This window comes from Astatotilapia calliptera, chromosome 1 (assembly GCF_900246225.1).
Source record: "Astatotilapia calliptera chromosome 1, fAstCal1.2, whole genome shotgun sequence".
Classification (NCBI taxonomy): domain Eukaryota; kingdom Metazoa; phylum Chordata; class Actinopteri; order Cichliformes; family Cichlidae; genus Astatotilapia; species Astatotilapia calliptera.
The window spans coordinates 9,168,359-9,190,000 of record NC_039302.1 but is presented as its reverse complement, the minus strand read 5'-3'; the positions used below and the strand labels follow the sequence as shown (position 1 = coordinate 9,190,000).

General features: G+C 40.5%; 1 protein-coding gene across 6 annotated transcripts in view; it reads left to right on the top strand.

The window, feature by feature from the left end:
* Window positions 1–21,642, top strand: part of myo9aa (myosin IXAa) — a 104,671-nt gene that overhangs the window by 1,628 nt on the left and 81,401 nt on the right. For all 6 annotated transcript variants that reach the window (XM_026162514.1, XM_026162519.1, XM_026162523.1 and 3 more), the window contains exon 2: window positions 17,834–18,797. In XM_026162514.1, coding sequence (XP_026018299.1) covers window positions 17,922–18,797 — 876 coding nt within the window. In that variant the 5' untranslated portion in view covers window positions 17,834–17,921. The remainder of the gene's footprint in view (window positions 1–17,833; window positions 18,798–21,642) is intronic.

Genomic DNA, 21,642 nt, shown 5'->3' with positions numbered 1-21,642 from the left:
GAGGGTAAAGTGGGCCTGTCCTGCAGGAATGTGAGGTCTGAGAAGACACAGCTGCTGCAGCACGAGAGGAAGCCCGGGCTGAGACTCCAGCAACTGGTCCCTGTTGACATCTGACACCCCACAGACCCCGCTGTCTGCTATTTCTAAAGGACCGGCCTCAGTTTTGTATCACATCGGTGTGCAGTGAATGGTCTCGCAGACGCCACCTGAAAGATTGAAGCTGTGATTTAGCAGCTTAGGGCTCAGATTTGAGCACTTCAGAGGAGCTAACCTCTGCTGTTGTTGGAGGCAGTCTGTGGTTTACTAGGAATACTTTAAAGAAATGTTTTTAAGTTTTTGATGGTTCGAGTTACGAAATCGCAAACCTTCATATGCAAGTAGGGTTGCTCCATGCTAAGTTTTAGCTGTTCTTTTGATCGCTACAGTCTGGGACTTAGTCAGTGCTGACTGTCATTCTCAATAAGAAGAGCCAGTGTGTGGCCTTCCTTTGGTCCTCCTCCTTGTGTCTAACTTGAACTCAGTGCCTTTGAAATTGAAACTTTGGAAAATTAAACTGAACAGTTTTAGCCTCTCTGAGGATTTTTCAGTTCACAGTAGTTGCACATCTCAAAAGTGATGGCAGAAGCTGCACAGGATGGGAAGTGACTGTTTTTTATGTATAATTTAGAGCTTTTTTTTGGCAAATTAAATAATTTGAAAAAATAATACAGTAGCTCATTATTTGGCTTTCAAAATGTCATTGGGGTCTGCGTAACACTAAGATCGAATCTTTACTTACCCTTGCCCTTTTTCGTTTGAAAGACCTCCTCGTAACACGTTTTATTTTTGCCATGCACAGATCTTAATAACCAGCAACAACAAAGTTGCTGCTGTTAAACACCCACAGACTGTAACTGTGATGTGATTAAAACAATGAGTTACCACTAGCTCATAGATGCTGTTTCTGCTGTTTTGTTCTCTTGAGAGTAGAACTAACAACCCTTTTGTCTTGTGACTACTTCTTTGCTCATCCACCAGAGCTCCTGTGATCTCCCATGGGCACCATTCCTCTAAACTCTAGCATAACCTCCCAGTTATCATCCCCCGAGGTGTTACCTGCTGGACTGAATTACCTGCTGCTCTCAGTCACATGCTGCAGGCTTAAAACTTCGGCATGTCCTGAAAAGTGGTGTGGCTGTGTTTTGAGATTGTGTGGCGCAAGTGATTGGCATGCACATGAAGTCATTAAAGAGGAACCTGCTTGTGTTGCACTGAACAAAGCTCTCCTTTCTTTAGTACGCCATTATATGAGGGTGGCTTTGGCCTCACAGGCTCAGCTTCCCCACGTTTTGCATTTCCCCTCATTAATTCGCCGGTGCTAACAGTAGTTGGAGTGAGATGGAGAGAGAAGAAAGTGCATTGTGTTGCTCTTTGCAATTTTGTTTATGTGAAAAAAGCCTAACTTGTTCTTTAATTAATCCTTTACAATGGGGAAATGGAGTGAACAAACAGCACTGGGCTTGCTGGAAGCTCACTTTGTATCCTCTTAAATTAAATTAAATCCTCTGTGTCTTTGTTTTGGACAGAGAAGAAAGTGTTCAAAACCTTTGTGGTTTATTTTTTTAAATTAAATGAATAGGTATGTGAATAGGGATTCTCACTTGCATCCTAATTTATTATTTGAATTTTTAAGGTTTAGATGGATTGTGGAAATTGTAATTAGAGCACAAAAACCAAAACCAAAACACAGAGTTTAAGCCCCATAGAAACACTAATTTCAGAATTCTACTTTTGTCAAAGTACAGCAGTATATCTGCAAAACCTGTGCATGATGACAGAAGACTATAAGCAGGAAACTAAAGTTGTGGATTTGTGGGTGTGTGTTGTGACACAGCTGTGACAATAGCTCCTGGCCCCCTGCAGCCTCATGGTACGGACTGGACAGAGCCCATGGTTAATCCCCAGGCATGTGCTGTTGTGTAATGTTACACAATTCTGTCCACCTACAGAGTGGTCCTACCTCGAAACCACTTAAAACTTTGAACTGACTGAGTTTATCATTTTCTTAAAGCCTTGAATATTGTTATATCAGAAGGAGACAACATTACAATAGATTTGGATATTTAATATTAAAACCTTAGAGAAATATGATTTATGAATTGTTATTGCTGGTCTGCTGGACAGTCCAGAGGACAGGAAGAAATGAAGTTTAAAGTTCTGTCTTTGCACTACACTGCCGTTGTTATCTGTGAGAAATCCTGGCAGTTTACAGTAGTCTGTTCACTGTCAGAATGAGGCAGAAGGGGAGGAAGAGCGGAGATAGCCGTGGGTAACAGACAGCAAACAGGCTGCGATAAGGTGGATTTCGAATGCAGTCCGAGACATGCTCACTAATGGCTGGCATTCTTCTGCTGCCTAATCTTTACAGTAGTTATCAGCGCAGTAAATGAGAAGATGATGTAGGCTACTGTGAGATTATGCTTAAGTGTATCTGTTAGCTATGAAACTGTGCTCTTAAGTGTTGCCTCGTTTCACACTCACTGGCACACAGCGATGGTTGTAATTCTGAAATCTTTGATTATTTTTACATGACAGCTGTAACCAAAAACTCAGATTTATGAAAAAAAGGTGGTGGTGGTGGTGGTGGGGGGGCACATGCACAGGTAAAAGATGTGCTTGTCATGCGTTGCTTTGTTGCTGCTAATGGACATCCTAGGTAACGGCTGTCTATTTACGACCCTGTCCTATGTCAATCAGCTGTATCATAAAAATAACTAGTTGTGCTTGAGTTGCTTCGTTTGAAGTTCAGAAACTTGAAACGCGTCCTCTTTCCGTCACCCATTGTTGCTTCAAATCATTGAACAGCTTTCTGTGGTCTCTGGTCACCACATATCTGCTAGTTACTTCCTGCGTGGACACCCCTTAAGAGCCTATAATAAATGGCGATGTATTTGATGGTAATACCTAGCCAAAGATGTTCCAGGCTCTGTCCCACGGACTAGCTGCAGGGGTCTGAACCTGATCTGACTGATGAAAATTACAGTATGGTACTCACCCGTGTCCCCAGCTTGACACCTGCCCAGTTTGAAATGGCTCAGATGAGTGGATGGAGTAAACAGACATACAATGATTCCTTTATTTGTTAGTGATTATAATCGGATCACTAGGCAGTTTTGGTGGCGTGGTTGTTAGCACTGTTGCTTCACAGCAAGAATGTCCTGGGTTTGAAGGAAGGCTTTCTGTGTGGAGTTTGCATGTTCTCTCTGGGTACTCCAATTTCCTCCCACAGTTCAAAGACATGTAGGGTAGTGTGCTTAGGTGAATTGGTGATTCTAAATTAACTATAGGTTAATAGGTGTGGATGTGAATTCAAATGAATGTCTGACTCTGTTGGCACTGTGACAGGCTCGCGACCTGTCCACAGTGTACCTAGTCTCTTACCCTAGGCAGCTAGGATATGCTCCAGGCCCCTCTGTGACCCTGAATTGGGTAAGCAGTTTCATATGCTGTAAAATACAGTTCCAGTCAGTATAAACAAGTATAATAAACTGTATGGATAACAACTTGCTACATTCATGTATCTCTTGTTTACATAAGAAAGTTTTTGTATATTTTGAGTAAGTTTGAGGGGCTGTGTGTCTATAAGAAAATAAAAAGCAGAGTTTTGTGATGATTAAAGTACTCCTGTCCTGACATTTCAGTCTCAACAAGCAGAGTTTATGTAATCTTAGATATCATGTATGATTAAAGAATGAGATACTTCTACTGAATCTCCTCGGTGTTCGGTTTAATGTTCCTGCTTGTTTATTTTGGCGCCCACCTGCATTCATGCTTATTAGCCACTGATGCGTTTCATCACACACATTCACTGCGCTGGCTTAGTGGTGTGGTCAAACGACTCCAGTTGGACGCCCTGGAGACGATTACAGGGTCCTTATTGTCTCCACAAAGCACAAGTCCTCCACTCTGCCTGAAAGAGCCCACTTATCAGTGAAGCTGTTTGAGTGGAGCAAATACCTTTGCTCTCCTGAGCAGGTGAGCTACGAAAGTACCCTCTAAATGCCTGCTGTCCTAGTTTTGGATGGAGAGTTCAGGTCAGAATGAGCTCACAAATTGTTTCATGTTTTTATTTTTGGTGGTAGTTTGGCTTTTGCAGACTTTCATCAGAAGAATCAAAGGGTAACAGCCTCTTTGTAGACTCATCCTTTTTATCACAGGGGATGAACTCTACAGAGAATATGAAGATATATCCAAGTTTGTTTTCTCAGTAGACCAATATAAACAGAGAATATATTGCTTTTCACCGTAGGGGCTCGGTACTTGTCCCTTCTTGTCTACAAACTCATGTGTCTCGTGCTTTACTGTGCTCGTGCGCATTTACAAAAGTGCAGTAAATAAAACAAGACCATGCATGTTTATGCATATTTCAGATCTGTCAGGGGGTATTTGAAGAAATGAAAGAAAAAAAGGAAGCTGTTAAATAAATGTCCAGCATTTCCAAAAAGTAATTTTAATAGCGTGAACTCAGTTTTAGTAATGATTAACACTGGAAGGGTACTCTGCTTGGTTTCTCTTAACACTTTGTGTGTGCAGTTAACCCAGAGGTCGTAACACTATACGTAGCCTCTCTAGAGAGTATCACCGACATCTTCCGTCATCCCCTTGAAGCCTGCAACCAAACTTGCGTTATCATCACGCTGCAAGTTCTCGCTCTCTCTCTGGTGGCTGCAGCCCTGACTGCAGCGCTGAGCTCAGATTTCAAAAAAGCCTGTGGTCTGTTCAAGGCAGAAAGACAGGAGCCATCCCCCATCCTCAGAGAAGACAGTGAGAGGCTCTGTAACACCGCCCTGTAATTACAGGTCATGTTTTTTCCTAATACGCTAAACAGATGTGCTTAGAATGATGCTTAACATTCAGACCCAGAGTTGGACTTAATGACCTGTCATTACTATCAGCTGGTGAAGGCGTATACTGTTTCCATTGCATAAACGATTTTGGAAATTGCTTTTTCACTTTGTCCATGACAAAATGTTTGTAACTTTAATGGATCTCAGGGTGGAAAAAAATCACAGAACTAAAAAACTCGTCTTCATTTAGACAAAGGTGCAACATGTACCATTAAACCCCTTCAAAAAAAACTATTAAAGCCTGAAGGGTATGAAGACTGGCTTGTTTATTTAAGTTTTTGTAATTAGTTTGACATACTTGCTTGCATGTTTTTCCATGTGAGGTTTCAGATTGACCAGATCTGGTGCGCGGCTTTGCCGCATTTCCTTTGATTGCTGATGCCCACTTATGTATTTCATGATTCATTTTGATGTCTCTCAGTGAAATAGCTCTCAGTGTAGGTGTTGAATGGCCTTAAGGCTCCTGTCTTTATCATTACGCAACGCCTCACAAAGGAGTAGTTTGGCTCTAGACTTGATCTAATTGACCATGAAGATGACACATTCATTGGTATGACTTAATATCAAAAACTAAATATTTGTATCCTTTTGTTTGTATGCTCGACTGGATCACAGGTATCCAAAATAGGAAGCACCGTTGATTTGCGATGAGCTTGTGGGCATTTTGGCACCATGCTCTCTGAGCAGCTACAGTCATTAAGTTGCTCATCTCCACTCAGCTGTGAAAGACGAGATGAGTCCTGTTGGCATCTCTTCCTCAGAGTGTGTGTTTATGTTTGCAGACAAGATCCCAGTGCCTGTGACACTGTTATCCATTGTATTTATATATACTGTGCCTATTTAGTACATGTTTTGTGCCTACCATCTGGTTGGCCTTTACAACAGAATCACGTGCTTTACATGGTTCTTCAGGAAACATGCTAGTGTCCTAACTGCTTCCCAGCACTGTCTTCCCTGAGGCCAGGGGCAGCTGAATGGGTCTGTTTGGACTTTCTGAGGGGGAAATGGAGTGTGGATAATCTGGGTCAGTGATGCCTCCTAGACCTACACCATCTTGCTGCTCTTCTGCTTCCTTCCTCTATATCCCGTCCTCTGTCTCTGCTGTTTGCCTCCAGCACATTTTGTCCAGTTTATTAGTTATTACTGAACTTTTTAAAGACCAGTAGATATGAGAAGATAACAGATTAGATTTGACTGGTGATTCTATTTAATAGAGATCAACATGTTACATTGTTACACCAAACATCAATATTTTATTAAATAATTAAAAATACTTGGGGATACTAAAAACAAGAGTGCTCATCTCATGCACCTCCTTCCTGAGATAATATTAGCTAAACAAACTTATAATCCACCCCCCCCCCCCCCCCAAAAAAAAAAAAAAAAAAATCCATCACTGGAAACATTTAGTTTGACAAATCTGCCTCCTAATTCAGAGCTAGCTAACGGTTCGGTCACATGAGTAAGCAATGTCATTACATCTACAAAAACTCTGTGGCTGCCTTTTGATTGGCTGCAACATGTGGTTGCTAAATTGTTACAGTACTCGGCATATTGCAAATTGTTAAGATTAATTCATGTACCAGGATTTTTAAGGTTTTCTCTTTATTCAATTGGGTAGGAATGTCAAAACTACTTGAATAAATGCCTTAGGGTGTTACCAAGATGGGCTACAAGATGGAACGGCTTTCTTCCAGAAGGACTTATTTTTCTTTTCATGTTCATTTCAAGTGAAACTTGGCATGTGCATGTGTTTCCATGCATGTCATACAGTTGTTTCACTTCAGGCATTCATTGTTATGCTGTAGCTTTCTGAGCTCATAAATTTCTACCAATCATAATGGTGTAAAAAGAGAGACAAAAGTGATCATATGAGCATTTTTGTAGTATGATTTCCAAGAAACTGTTAGACCGAAAACCCAAACAGCTGTTGATGATGTACCTTCCACCGGCTGGCGCCTTTTATTGTAGGGTGGTGTACTTTTCCTTTGTCGCTGGCCAAATCTAAACTGCGGGGTGATATTGATATTTCCAGAGCTAGAATGGAGTCTGAAAGGAAAAACATTTTTCCACCCTCTAAAACAATAAAATATAAACGTGAGGTCAGACCAAGAACACGGCCTTGTTTTAGGCTCAACATTTTGGCCCAAGCCAAAGTAGGCTCTGCAAACAGATTTCTTCACCTACAGGTCCATAATGTGTCTGTAAAGCCTGAAATAGTGAGTAGGTAGAAAGTTCCTCAGTAAAACAAAAGCAGGAATGTTTAAAAGTGTGCATCTGCAAATTTCTGTAGAAAATCTCTGCAATTTTGTTATGTGTCGAGTCATTTTTTGTGAAATCCCCCTTAGCTTCCTTGAAAAAACCTTCACAGTGCTGGATACTGATAACACTAATAAAACATTACTCACATTTATTTACTTTTATGACTATGACTAACGCTGATCTGGTCTGTTTATCACCAAGCAGAACATATCTGTATACTGCTGTGCTTTTCATCCTGTTCTTTGTTAAGAAACAATCAAAAGCACACGAATGGATAATAGACATGCTCTTATCCTTAGCAGATTTAGGCCAATGTGAGCAGGACGCAGAGAAAAGCTTACTTACACCTGCATAACCCAGAGTGAAAGACCATTTAAAAAGGAACAGTTACTAAAAGATAACTGAGGAGTCCATGCCATCATGTCGTCTACTGTGGATGACGTCCATTGAATGCATGGACAAGTTTCCAAGCAGGTGTTTCACTATCGGCTAACATGGCCAGCTCACCTACTGAACTCTAGAAACAGAAGCATGAGCATGAAGCTCGAACAGATTATTTCACGAATCCTTTTGTTTTTTACAGAATTTTTCTGTATGGGTTTCTAAGGAATGTGTTTATGTGAGGAATTACACTCATATGCTCTAATAAAGAACATTAGTGGGGGGAAAAATAATGATGTCCTGCTGATTGCAGAGTTCACACCCTGATCACATCGGCCCCGACTGTGTGGCGGGCTGCAGCTGTCAAAAATATCCCGACTGGTTGTTGCATTGTGCAAAACCCTCTCCTTAATTGGTGTTCTCTCTTTCTGTTCAAAAACTTGCTTTGTCTCCCTTTCCCCCTTGCTCCTGGTTTGAAGTGAATGCAAACAGGGTTGAATTGGAATATAACAAATCTGTATATGAGCCGTGGCTTCATTGTTTGTCCTCAATGTGAAATCTTGAACTACTTTTCTTCAAAACTCCTTTTGTTCCAACTTGTGTTGCAGTGAGTTTCCTGCTCATAAAGTAACTGAAAGATCAATATGAAATTAGAAGCAAAGCTGAAATGGAACTTTATTAACAATAGCGTGATGGTATTGTTGTGTCGAAACCCCTTGTGCGGCCCTTCCTGTCACGCAAAGCTGCTCTCGTTGTCCGGGGAGTGGACACAGGAAGTGGAATTCTCTGTGGCGACAACAGAGGAGTGGTGCTGTTTACTCCCACTCTTTCTAGTGTGCTTTCATAGAGGCCCCCAGTGGCATTTTCTTTCTTTTTTTAATATCAAGTCTCCAGAGCAGCCTGCAGTTGAACAGGTCACTTGGTCTGACTGATTTTGAGGAAAATCATCCAAAAAGGTAAATCAAAAACGTGACATGGTCATTACTTGTTGCCACTAACACAAGAGATTTAATAGTAATGAAAAAGTACCTATAACCTTTTTGTAAGAGAGTCCATGTTCCTGTTTCTTTCAGCCTGTTTTACGAGGGTCCATTAAAATAAATCCACTCGTCATTTACAAGCTTTTGACTTAACCTTGCACTTTGGATTTGTTGGGTTTTCTTTGAACCTGAAGTCACATTGAAACTTGAAGGGGAGCGGGATGGATTAGGATTTGCTGCAGCACACCTTACAATAATTAAAATGCAGTGTGCTAAAATGGTGACGAGTGAAAAGGTGCAGAATGTGCAGAGACCATAGATATCAGAGCACACAATAGCGTACAATGTGGTTTTTTTTTTTTTTTTAATAATGTTGTCCTTGAGACTCCCGCTCTGCTCTGAATTAATTTCCTTCCTCTGGTTTCTCCCTCCACTCTCTCCTTCAGGGAACAACAAGAATAGGTCCTGCATAGCAAAGTGAGGCTCTTAATTTAGCAAACGCACATGGCGTTTCCTCCAGTGACATATTTTCGTGGCAGTCGTGTCACCTGTTGGCGCTCAGCTGAAGTTAATGTGAGGGGAGTTGGTCGTCAGTCGTTGTTAATTATGGCATGGACAGCGAGTCCAGCCTGGACTTGTTTAAGCACATTTTTGATGACATTGACTTAAGTGTTTTTGTAAGACACAAGTTTTTAAGTGTTAGCAGTGTGTGATGTAAAATCAGCTGGCGATGCATGCAGTTTGTCCGATCAGCCAACCCTTTGAATGGTAACCTGTTCCACTTGTCTGTCACCTTTGTTGTCTAAACATAATCATCTATAGACTCTTAAGATATTCTTGAGTTGTCATTCATTACGTTGTTTTTTGTTCCCCCCCCAACTGTGATTGAGCCATAACAAGCAGTATTTTAGTATACTACAGTTTGTTTTAAATGTGATTGCTCTGTTTCTATTAAGCGAAGCTAGCTAAGCTAATTTATTATTTGGGTGGGAAAAAAAAACCCTGCTTAGCTTATGAATGACAAAAAAAAAAAATCTATTTGTGTACATCCTACATTTCCAGTGTAAGTGAAAAGGAAATGCAGCATCCATACTTACTTGAATGATCTCAGTGTACCACTGCCATGATTCAAAGGTTATGGCTGTTGATTAAGAAAACTGCATCCAACACTGTAAAACCCAGTAGCAGTATCTGCAACAGACTGGTTTGCAAATCAGATGTCATGAAATCTTTTTGTATTTGTATACGGTGTGATTTTGGTGTAGTCTTTAAGCTCCAAAGGCATGCTCTTACCTTTCTGAAAGGTTTATTCTGTGCTGCCTACAGTCACAGTGAACTTTGTACCTGGATTAACAAGATTAAGAAGTAGTTCAGTGGAAATGATTCATTTTTTGTTCAGCATTAATGTGAAACTAGAATGTAGCTTCTCCTGTTTGTTTCAGGACAGTGCTATTCGTAAGCTCTCAGTTGTAGAAATTAAATAATAAACTATCAGGTTAATTGTGAAACTGTAGCAATAAATAAATGCCACCACAGTGTTGTCTTTCCAAGTTGGGTGTTAGCATTGCCTTTTCATTTCTCGCTCTTCTCCCTTTATTGTGCTCTCACTTTCCCACAGCTAAGATTTCAGGAAGCCGACATCCTCTTCTCCGCGTGTCTCTCGCCGCCTGTTCCTGTATCTCCTTAATTCTCTGAGTTCAGTTTCTCGTTCTGTGAATCTATACCTTTCAATCCTTTTATCCTCCTATTCTAACTGGCTCTCTGAATATTTGGCCGAAGCTCATGTTCCACACCCGAGCCACCGCTTCCTGGTCATTAGCAGTTGTTGAAACGGAGAGCACAACAAGTTAGTTAAGGTATGCAAGGGCCTGAAACCATACTGCTGTCAGTGCATAAGAAGCTAAAATTACAGCCTTCTGGTCGTATGCATCTGCCAACCAGTTAGGTTGCAGATTCCCTGGACAGCTTGAACTTTGACCTTTTTTGAAGTGCAGTCACGTTACCTTATTAGAAATTAGTCTTTTCTTATAATAATGTTATGCATTTTGTAAATAGACCTCACTCTGAGCATCCATCAGCTATTCTGTTCACTGTTCTGGCATTTCTGCTGTTTTCAACCAACCTGGTCGTTGTTTGCGTACATACACGATGTGAAAAATAACTGTTTTGTTAGATTATAGCCAATGGGTTTGAGATTGCATTTCAGTAAGTGGAAGCAGGTAACTTGGTATCCATATGGATCATGTTCAGATACTGCAGTTTTCTGAGGGCCTTTTGATAATGACATGAGCCAATGTCATTGTCCCATCTCTTTAAAATCATCCGAAGGTCGACTCCAGCTTCTGGACCAGTGAGCACATTTGGGCTTGAAGGAATTATTTGCATATATCATCGGCAAACACAACAAAACCACAAAACCAAAATGTTACAGACGCTGACTCTAGTGTTTGACACTATTTGGGTAAATGGAAAACAAGAAATCCAGGATGCAAACATGCCATTTACCAGTGAGTTAAATACAGGGAGAGGTTACAGTAGGCTGATGTGCCATATCCTCATGTTACAGTCAATTTACCACACAGTCTAGGAAAACTTGACCTCTGTCAACCATTCACTTCTGGGCAGCCGCTTTGGTATGGCTCCAAAATGGTTTGTACACTTTCCAAAGGAAATGCTGTACGTACGCGTAGTCTTCGACTAAAGAAGGAAAAGAAATGCATAAAGATTTCCACAATCATCCAGTAGCTTTATCTTCCTGCCATTTGTTAAGGTTACATTAAGCAAATTAGATCTAAAAAAAACCATGATTAAACAGTGATGGATGGGATCTGCTCACACCGTGAAGCTGCACGCTGAGATTAATCTAATTATTCTAGTCTTTGTGACATGGAGGGATGTATTACAGGGTTGGCTGGTAAGCTACTGTTCATGAGCTGACCACTAGCATGCTAAGCTGGCATCCCTTAGTCACACTTCCTAAAGCTTCTTTTTTCCTGTTTACTGAAATGTTTACTCCCCCTTTCCACATCAGTTGAATTAAACTTTTTAATGAAAGGGGGCGGGGCTTACACTAGTTGAGCTAACAATCATGTAATCACTACATGAGCTGATTTTTTTTTTTTCTCCCCCGTATAATTTTCTGTTGCTAAATCTTGTGTGCCCAGCAGTCCTCACATTTAAGAAAATCTTCCAAAAATAGTTTTTCAGGTCACTCACCCATTGAGCATTGATCCAGTAGACTGCTCTTTTCTGTTGTTAGCCTTAGAGTCTGAACAGCTTGGGGAATTGTAGCTATCTGCTTAAGAAGGTCAGGGCTGCACTTGCTAAGCTACACTGTTGCCTCCGGGCTGAAGGTGAACTATGTCTCTAAGACACTGAAGAGACAGAGTGGTGCTGCACATTTGGGTGCAAGGAATGGTCACTTGTAATTACAGGTTTGTTGAACATGTCGGAGCAAGCGTGGCATGTCTGCTTCATTCAGCTGACCTTACTGTTCCTGCAGACTTTAGTTGAAGCTGCTGAAGTATTGTGTTTTCACTGTAGAGGGTGGCTCCAAAAGGCTGTTAAGATGTTGGTCAACCACTTGTAGTAGTTCTTTCTGAGAATGACTGCGTTGAGCTTTTGAGTTGCTGTTTCTGTTTGCACATATGCGGCATCATAGCCAGGCAAACGGTAACTCTTGTGCTGCTTGTTTCATGCCAGTGAAGCTGTATGATAGAAACATACATACACGTCAGTGATCTCCTTGTAGTTGCGTGATCTGTGTTAATTATATTCGAATACATGTATTAAAGGCTGCAATGTTTTTTTCTTAACGTCACCACTAACGTCTTTGCTGGAAAATTTATTTTATTTTATTTTTTCTGTCTCTTCATCAATTAAAGTTTGGAATGTAAATTCTGAATTGATCCAAATCAAAATAATGAAAATAAAACAACATTTGGCCCGTTTAGTGCCACTATGAATGATTTTGCTGTTGAACTTTAATCAGTGTTATGCATTTGCATTATTTTGCCAACTCTGACATTTATTAGCACAACATGACAGCTTGGAGAATTAAATAGAATACTACTACTTATTTTAATATTTGTTCAGTCAGCTGTGATTGGACTGTATGTGATCTGCCATTTTATCGCTCATTCACAAACACTCGCACACGAATAGGAGCACCAACCCTGTGATTAGTGGACAACCTGCTCTGCCACCTGAGCCAAAGCTGCCTGGTTTCAAGTTTAAACAAATAAGCCACTGTAGGAGCTGAGCAGATACTGTGGATTTTTTTCTTCTCAGGTTGTTTTGACTCGGTATGTTGCACTTGAATTTTCTGCATTCCTAGAGCCGGATGCTAAGACTGTGGAGATTATCTGACTGTTCACAATGTGGTTCTCAGTCAAACTGTTTTTCTACCTGCACTATTTAGCAATTCCAATAACGTTTATTTAGTCCTTTACAGCTCTCTAGAGTTTATAACTGACCATTTCACAGCAGACTTATGGGAAATCTGACTGCTAAACTACCCACATTGTAAACAAGCAAAACTTCCAAATCTTGGCTTGATTTAAACGTTCAGAAATTATTAATATAGTCATTCAGCACTTGCTCTGTGTGTCTTCTTTCCTTTTAGGATATGTTAAATTTCCTCAAAGCCAATACAGAAGGCTTTATCATCTTTTCTTCAGTTGTTAATTTTCACTAGCTCATGCTAATCTGTTTTTACAGTTATTTTTACGAGTTGCCGATAACCATGTTTTATGTGGCTTCCGTTCCACCTGTAATAATGAGGGGCCCCGGGCGTATTGTTGAAGGTTGTGTAGGTCTGTTTAAAAATGGGGAAATAATTTTATATTTGTTGCTTGTGGTGCTGCATAACATAGTCTGGCTCCCAGGATCTTACCTCTATCTCATCTTTGCAATCTCATAATTGGCACGTTCTGCATGTGTGTTACAAGTAGTCATCAATAAACGTGCATTCCCATGTAAGCATGCCCTATTACACTCTGCTTACATAAAAAAGGTATTTAAAATGGCAAACTACCAATTCTAAGAAACTATGACATTATCTTTTAATGGATAAAATATTAACAAAACCAACGAGGTAAAGTACTTGTTAGTTTCTTGAACTTGCGCTAATGAAAGTCTTGTTTTCTTATTAATGTTATGATTGTAGCATTCAAATAACTCTTCCATATTATGTCAGCACTTACTTAAACAAAAACGTTTCGTGACTACCATACGGACGTGCGGTTTTCTTTTGAAAGCTATAAAAATGATGCTCAAACCTTTTCTTGTTTGCAGAGCATTTTGAGTAAAATGAATGTTGAACTTCACATGAATGTTAAGAAGGCGTACCTTGCATTTAGTGTGGCTGTCATAACTCTGGTAAGGCCAGAGATCTGAGTCGTGGCTTAAAGAAACAGCTGACAAACGCATTTGTATGACTGATGCAAACAGTAATAAACTAACACTGTAATCCTGCGAGATGTGGACAGTAAACATAGCAGCTAAAGTTGGCTTTGTGAAGCTGTCAAATCTACAAATTAACACTTTAAAAACTGCAAACCAAATGGGAGGGTTCACAGTCCAGTGCCAACTCGCACACCTTAGTGCAACACATACAAATTCCCAGTTAGTAAATGTGTGATATTGAGGCTCTGTAACAGTATGAGCCCTGAACAAGCTAGGCACTGATGACATACACCTACTAAACTTTTCAGAAAGATGACTTCACGTTGTAAAAAGCTGACCAAACTAGATCCTGACATTCCTTCAGTGTCAGCGATTGTATAGTAAGAGTCATGTGGTTGAACCTCAGTCAGAGGGAACCTCAGACTAGGCTTCTCTCAATGTTCAGATTACAGAAAGAAATGCATAGTGTAATTTTCTTCAAATATCAGTATCTGCCAAAAAGATCTAAGTTTACATCTACCTGCGAGACTCAAATGATATTCCCAGACCTATAAAAACAACAGATATGCATTTGTTGGTGGTAACAAAAAGGGCCTCACCCAGATGTTTTGAGGAAACTGTCTTTAAGAGGATGTGCTAAAGAATGAAAATGCTTCATTTATTCTGCCAAAGAAAGAGGGGACTTTCTGGATGGAACAAGAAAATGAAACCAACAGTTTCTGCTTTTTGATCGTGTTCGAGTCTGTGTTTACCTACTGATCCAAGAGCAGATAAGTCCCAGCGCTGCTCTTAACTTTAATAGATACTATCAGTGTTCAGCAAAGTTTAACTTTAACAAAAGATTGAAGCGGGAATCCCGGGATTGAAGTTGTTTGATATATTAGGTGAGATTGGTTCTTTCCTGACATGTAAAAAAACAAAAATAAAAATCTTGAGCTGATTCCAGATTAAACTACTTGACAACAAGCCCTTATCCATGACTACCCAGGTGATGCAACAGGTCTGTTTCTAGTTCAATTGCTTGAGGAGCTGAATAGGCCACTGCAGGTTTCATCCAGCTGTGCACCATCTGCTTTGTCACTTCCTTAAGGGCACAAACCTCAGAGTTATCTAAAATCAGACCTTTTTTAAGTTGGTGTGCAGACGCACAGGCATGGCACTCAGGTGAAACGATATATACCAGAAATATTTGAACATATTGTCACTGAAATACCATATTTGCCTGGTTTGCAGCCCTGATAATTATTAGCCTTTAATGTGTTTGATTATCAATGAAATGACTTTGTCATATCGCTTCAGTGACTGAAGATGGTGGAAGATGTCCTGTGATTAGTAAGGTTTTCCCAGAGATGTCTATTAGTTGAATGTCCTCATGTGATGATAAAGAGCGAGTTTGCCAGCATGGCCCTGCACTGTGCAGCACTGCCACAACCCTAAATCCCCCCATCCCCTATCCTTTAAGCAGCGAGCTGACCATCTGTTCGAGACGCCCTAACCCAGTGATCAGAACACACGCTGATACACACAGACGCAGTCGAGTCACACAAACAGGAAAACATTGCACTCAATTAATTCCAGTTTATGGATTCAGTAGTGAGCAGTAAGACTGAGTGACTTATATAAGATCGAAAAAAGTAATGCATATATATAATTCTGTGTGCGCCTGTATGTGGACCATGGCACATGTTTGTATCGAAGTTGCTGAAGTGACACACAGAGTTGGATATGGGGCAACAGGAAATGACCAGGGATGGGTGCAGCATTGTATCATTTCCCTGCTGGAGTCCTTTGTACTCGTCTCTGTGCACCTACTATATGTGTCCCTGTTCCATTTCCTGTTTTCCAGGGTTTTTCTGCTGGGGTCATGGTGCTCATGTAATAGTTGGTGAGGAAATTGATCCAATTTATTTTCAGGCATTGTAATATTAAAGATAAATTTCAAACTAAAATGATTCCTCTAAGGAAAACAAGATATTTTTATGACGGATATCTCATAATATATATTTATATTAATTCACATATGGTCAAACACAAGTCAGCGTTTGCGCGATAAAATACTGGGGGGAAAAAAATGTCTGGGTGCTATTGACAGGTTCAGAATCAGAATGTCTTTATTGTCATTGTCGCAGGTACAACGCAATTACAAGCGGTCTCCAATCAGTACATCACCCATAAAAATATAAATGACCTCTTGGAGTGACAATTCTGTAAGTTTAATGTCTTAAACCTTCCTAATGACAGCTGCAGGAAAAAAAAAGTGGTTTTCTTTTTTTTTTTGGGGGGGGGGGGGGGGGGTTGGATTAAGGCCATTTTCAATCTCCACACAGGTTGTACTTGGAAGCATCATGTTTTTGGGGTTTGTTGCCAGGTATTTTGTGCTTTCCTTTCTCAGTATTGTTATGAATCAGGAGCACCTAAAGGGAATTTCTGTACAGTTTTGAACCTGACAGGAATGAGCTGATTCATTTGATAATTCAAATGAAGGTCCATGTATGTTTTTTGTGAATTCATGTGCTAATCATGATATAAATGGTCAAGTGGTGACATTTTATTGTCAAAATGTGATATTTTTCCTGTTTCTAAGTAAGAAAGAACCTTCTTTGACCTTTATTCAGCAACGTTCATAAGGCAAAAAAGAGATTGTGACCACTGTAACAGTTAAATCAACTTCGATTCTTGCCAAGTCTTTATATTATGAGCCTGGGCACATTCAGTTTACTATCAAGCTACATGAATATTCCTGGGATGTCGAATTTTAGATGAGCATATTACCAATTTTATTATATAACGTTCTATATGTAAACTGCTTTTATGAATTAATATGTGGGTGTGGATGGGTGTGGGTGTGATGACACACAAGACTGTAATGTTGCCATCGTTAGATGAGGCTTCAGATGTGGTTGGTAGACACACATACCAAAAAAATCTGTCTCCCTTGTTCTTAATTAATTTTTTTTAAATTTCAGTCTTATATGGCATAAATGATCATAATTGCCAAGTAATTATGAGGTTTGTTTACTGCAAGTCTGAACATGAACAAAAATCTACAGTTTGCCTCCAGCGTTCTGTTTTGTTTTTTAAAAGCAGACGTTACATCCTATCACTGTATTCTTGCAATGCTTGATTGTACCTGAACACAGTGTAGTGAATATGAACTCTTATCATTTGTTTCAAAGGGGGATGTGGGTTGCTGTATTCTTTAGTTTTATTATATAAGAGTACATGGATGTTTGACCTTTCAAGAGCAACTTTAGGTTCATTGATTCTATCAGGGGTGGTCTTTGCTTAGCAGCTTGGTCATTAATTCCAGCTCTTTTCCTGTCCTCGTCTGTCCGTGGCCTCTGCTCGCCCCGTGATGCCCCTCTGCTGTGTATTAAAGCGGGAACTTGTGAATGGCGTGATTGTGCATAGAGTAAAGAGGATGGCAGCTGCTGGCAAGAGCTTATGTGTGTGTGCTCGGCAGTGTGGGTGTGTGCTAATGGTAATCCTGTAGATCCTCATGGCCTCTCCTTTCTATGAGTGTACATGTCAGGATCCAAAAAAAAAATTTGGCCCACTGGCAGATTACATAACAGCACATGGTCTTTGTGTCATAATCTGCCAGATTTTGTAATCGGGCAGATTGCAGAGAGCTGCGCTGAAATGCCTGGCCTTAACTCACTAGATTTTCGAAGGTTCATTTCAGTTTTAGCCCAGAGACGTTCTCAAAGCCTCCAGGAGTTTAAAAAAAAATTTGTACTTGTTGAGGTTAGATTAAGTCAGCTATGATGAGTTGAACAGAAGTTTATTTTTTCATTGCTTTTGTCATGATAACTAAAGAAGTCTGGCTGTTGATTTAGAAGAAAAAATGGCTGATCAAGCTATCAAGTTGTTATTTTTTTTTTTTTTAAATCAACCTTTTTGTTCTTTCTTTTGCAGTGGTAATGTCTTGAATTGGTGGATCCTCCGACACAGTTAAGAACATGCCAGTGCCGGGCTGCTGCTAAATGGGAGCTCCTGATCCACCATGAGTGCTCGTGATGGCGTTGGTGGCATGGGCACCCTGGGTCGTCGGCCGCGCTTCGAGAACTCGGAGTTAACCGTGCGCATCTACCCAGGCGCCCTGGCAGAAGGCACAATCTACTGCCCAATCAGCGCCCGCAAGACCACCACAGCCGCTGAAGCCATTGAACGTGTCATTGAACGGCTCAAGTTGGACCGCTCCAAGTTTTATGTTCTGGCTGAGGTGAAAGAATTTGGAGGTGAAGAATGGATTCTGAACCCCAACGACTGTCCCGTGCAGAGGATGATGCTCTGGCCCCGTATCGCACTAGAGCACCGGCCGCTGTCAGGTGGCGAGGATTACCGCTTCCTGCTAAGGGAGAAGAATCTGGATGGCTCGATTCACTATGGCGGCAGCCTTCAGATGTGGCTGCAGGTCACAGAGGAGCGCAGGCGCCTGATGGAGCGTGGACTGCTGCCACAGCCTGAATCTCAGGGTGACCATGCAGATATGTGCTGCCTGCCAGAGCTCAACGAGCGCACGCTGCTGGACAACCTGCGCTCCCGCTTCCGCCAGGAAAAGATCTACACTTACGTTGGAAGCATCCTCATCGTCATTAACCCCTTCAAATTCCTGCCCATCTATAACCCCAAGTATGTGAAGATGTATGATAATCATACACTGGGAGATTTGGAGCCACATATTTACGCCGTGGCGGATGTGGCTTACCACGCCATGCTGCAGAGACGGAGGAATCAATGCATTGTTATATCTGGGGAGAGCGGCTCTGGGAAGACGCAAAGCACAAACTTCCTCATTCATCATCTGACTGCTCTCAGTCAGAAGGGTTTTGCTAGTGGAGTGGAGCAGATCATCTTGGGGGCGGGGCCAGTATTGGAGGTAAGCAAAACATACAGTCACTGGGTTTCAGTCATGAAATGTATACATAAGAGGAACAGGAATGCTGTCACCCATTTGTTTAAGTTCTGTTTAAAGCCTCGAGTTTAGCATTTTTGTCGGACAACATTTTTGTTTTTTTGAAACCATAAGGGGTGAAACTAATTGAGAAACCTTTTCAGTTGCAAGCTAGCCACACCCAAAAGCATACTGTGCTTTATTGTCTATTTTACTCTGTGAGACTCCTATATGGGAGTCATATCGCACATATTGGTCTGTGCGATATGACCAAAATCTCATATTCCGATATAAGACATCTATCATCCCGATAACGATATAAATCACAAAAATGTAACATTTTCTGTAAATTCTGTGAATCTCGGGCAGCTCGACTTGCGTGAAGTGTTTTCATCTGGGCGCTGTGTACCTGGAGTTCAGACTTTTAATAATAATAATAATAATAATGGATTGGATTTATATAGCGCTTTTCAAGGCACCCAAAGCGCTTTACAATACCACTATTCATTCACTCTCACATTCACACACTGGTGGAAGCAAGCTACGGTTGTAGCCACAGCTGCCCTGGGGCAGACTGACAGAAGCGAGGCTGCCATATCGCGCCATCGGCCCCTCTGGCCAACACCAGTAGGCAAGTAGGGTAAAGTGTCTTGCCCAAGGACACAACGACCAGGACAGAGAGCCCGGGGATCGAACCGGCGACCTTCCGGTTACAGATACGCTTCCCAACCCCTGAGCCACGGTCGCCCCATTTTAACCGATGCATGAAGCTATACATTTTTAGACATAAGTTGTAACGGCCGCCGTTTTCTTTGTACTTATTACACGGCGTGCTCTAGAAAGCCTGTTCCAACGTTTGAGTCTAAGGTTTATTTTTAGCACCTAACGCTTCTCATCCGTAAACAGTCTGCATACTCTTTCACAATTTAGTTTATTTTGAAAAGTCTCAACAGGATCTTGAGCTTTTGTGAAAGGTTAATATGCAAAACAAACAAGCGGACGGCGGAGCCACGCCATTGTTTTACCGTTGTGGTTGCTAACGACAACGTGTAAAAACAGGCGCTTGTCCGTCAGTAGTGTGGTCATATTAAATATAAGAGAAAGACAGAACTTTAACAAATTATTAGGCCACTACAGGGACCATCAAAATGATGAAAAAATATTGCAGTAAACAGTTTATTTTGCGACACCACAAAACAAACGATGGCGTCGTATGAAACTATAGATGTTTTGATATCATTATCCGATATATATCGTTATATCGAACAGCCCTAATGGGAATTTTGTTATAATGAACATCAATTTGATGTCTGTAATACTTAAAACCTGCATTTGCGACCACACTCTCCTAAGGAAAGTGTTTAACTGAGATCATAAATCAGTCGAGCATTGGGACTTTTTCTCATGCACATCTATACAATCACACTTCTTTTTAGAGTCAGCACTCTTTCTAATGGCCATTAGAAGGAGTGCTGGTTTGTAGAAGAAGTACAAAATGGATCATTTGAGACCTAATCCCCCCCCACCCAAGAAGATCAGACGTCATCGTACAATTTTTTGATTATGTCATAAAACTATTTTAAAAAAGCTGCTATAACACTGCAGTTGAAGTGTGTTATTAAATACCTGTTTTGCATACAGATCTCAGCTCTCCTGATCATATCTCTGTTAGCTTTGTAGTTTAAATTGATTCTCCGAGATTCTCTCATCCTTGAACTGACGACTTAAAACGTAACTTTTACTCACCTAAAAACTTGATGGCTCTGGTTAATAGAGCAGCCTGGTTGACTTTGACTTTAGCTGAAACTGGGAGAAGAACGTCTGTAGGTAATATTTAACGGTTACCATGTCCACTTTTAATGAGAGGTCGTATTACTCATTGTCACATTGCCTGATCACCTGCTGTTTACACTCAAAATGTTCAGAGCAGTGTTTCCTGACATATTTTAGTATTTCCTCATCGCAGTATAACCAGCTTGACTGTATGACCTTGTTAAATTGTCTGTCAAATAACTTGAATTAAAATATTATGATAGGGCATAATAGATTATGACCCCTCTTTATACAGTGCTTAACAAATACATTAGGTCATGTATCATAAAAACAAGAAAATGCTTATATTTTTAGAAAATTAGAAGCAAGTCAGAAATTGAAGCATAATATTGATGTTTCTGTTAACAACTGTAGATTGACAAGTTAATCAAAAGATATTTGTGCGCTTTGCTTTTTTTTTTTTTTTTTTTTTTTTAAGCTTGTTTTGTAAAAAGGTAAATTTGAAAATCATGAAAAACAATAGAAATTAAATTTTAGCATTAAAAATATGAGGCCCGCGGGACCTTTTCAGATTCTTGATGCCGTGTTCAGTGCCGTCTTTGACAAAGTTCAATTTTGGTGACCCTTACGTACAGGTGATGTACCCCGAACGTGACACATGAAACAAATGTAAGTGGAGAATGAATAAAAAAATATAAATTGAGGTTTATAATAATTTATAATCGCACACATCGGGTACATGTATAGATACAATGGATCAGTAAAGCAAGATAACTTTGATTGAAGTGCTTGCGCATGCTGTTAGATGAACCATTACATAAACATAAAAAATAGTTTTGTAATTAGCATCACTCTTAATCTAAGCCTGCTGTGGCATAAACCTTACTTTGGGTGGTGGTCGAATAAATTTGTTAAGCATTGTGCGTATTTTTAAAGTCTCTCCCCACATGGTAATTTGTTTCCATCGCTATCAAAGCGAAGTCAAATTGACAGTAGTAGATTAGAAGCCAACTTCAAAGGTGACGAGCAAAACAACAAGTCATGCAACAAGTAGCTC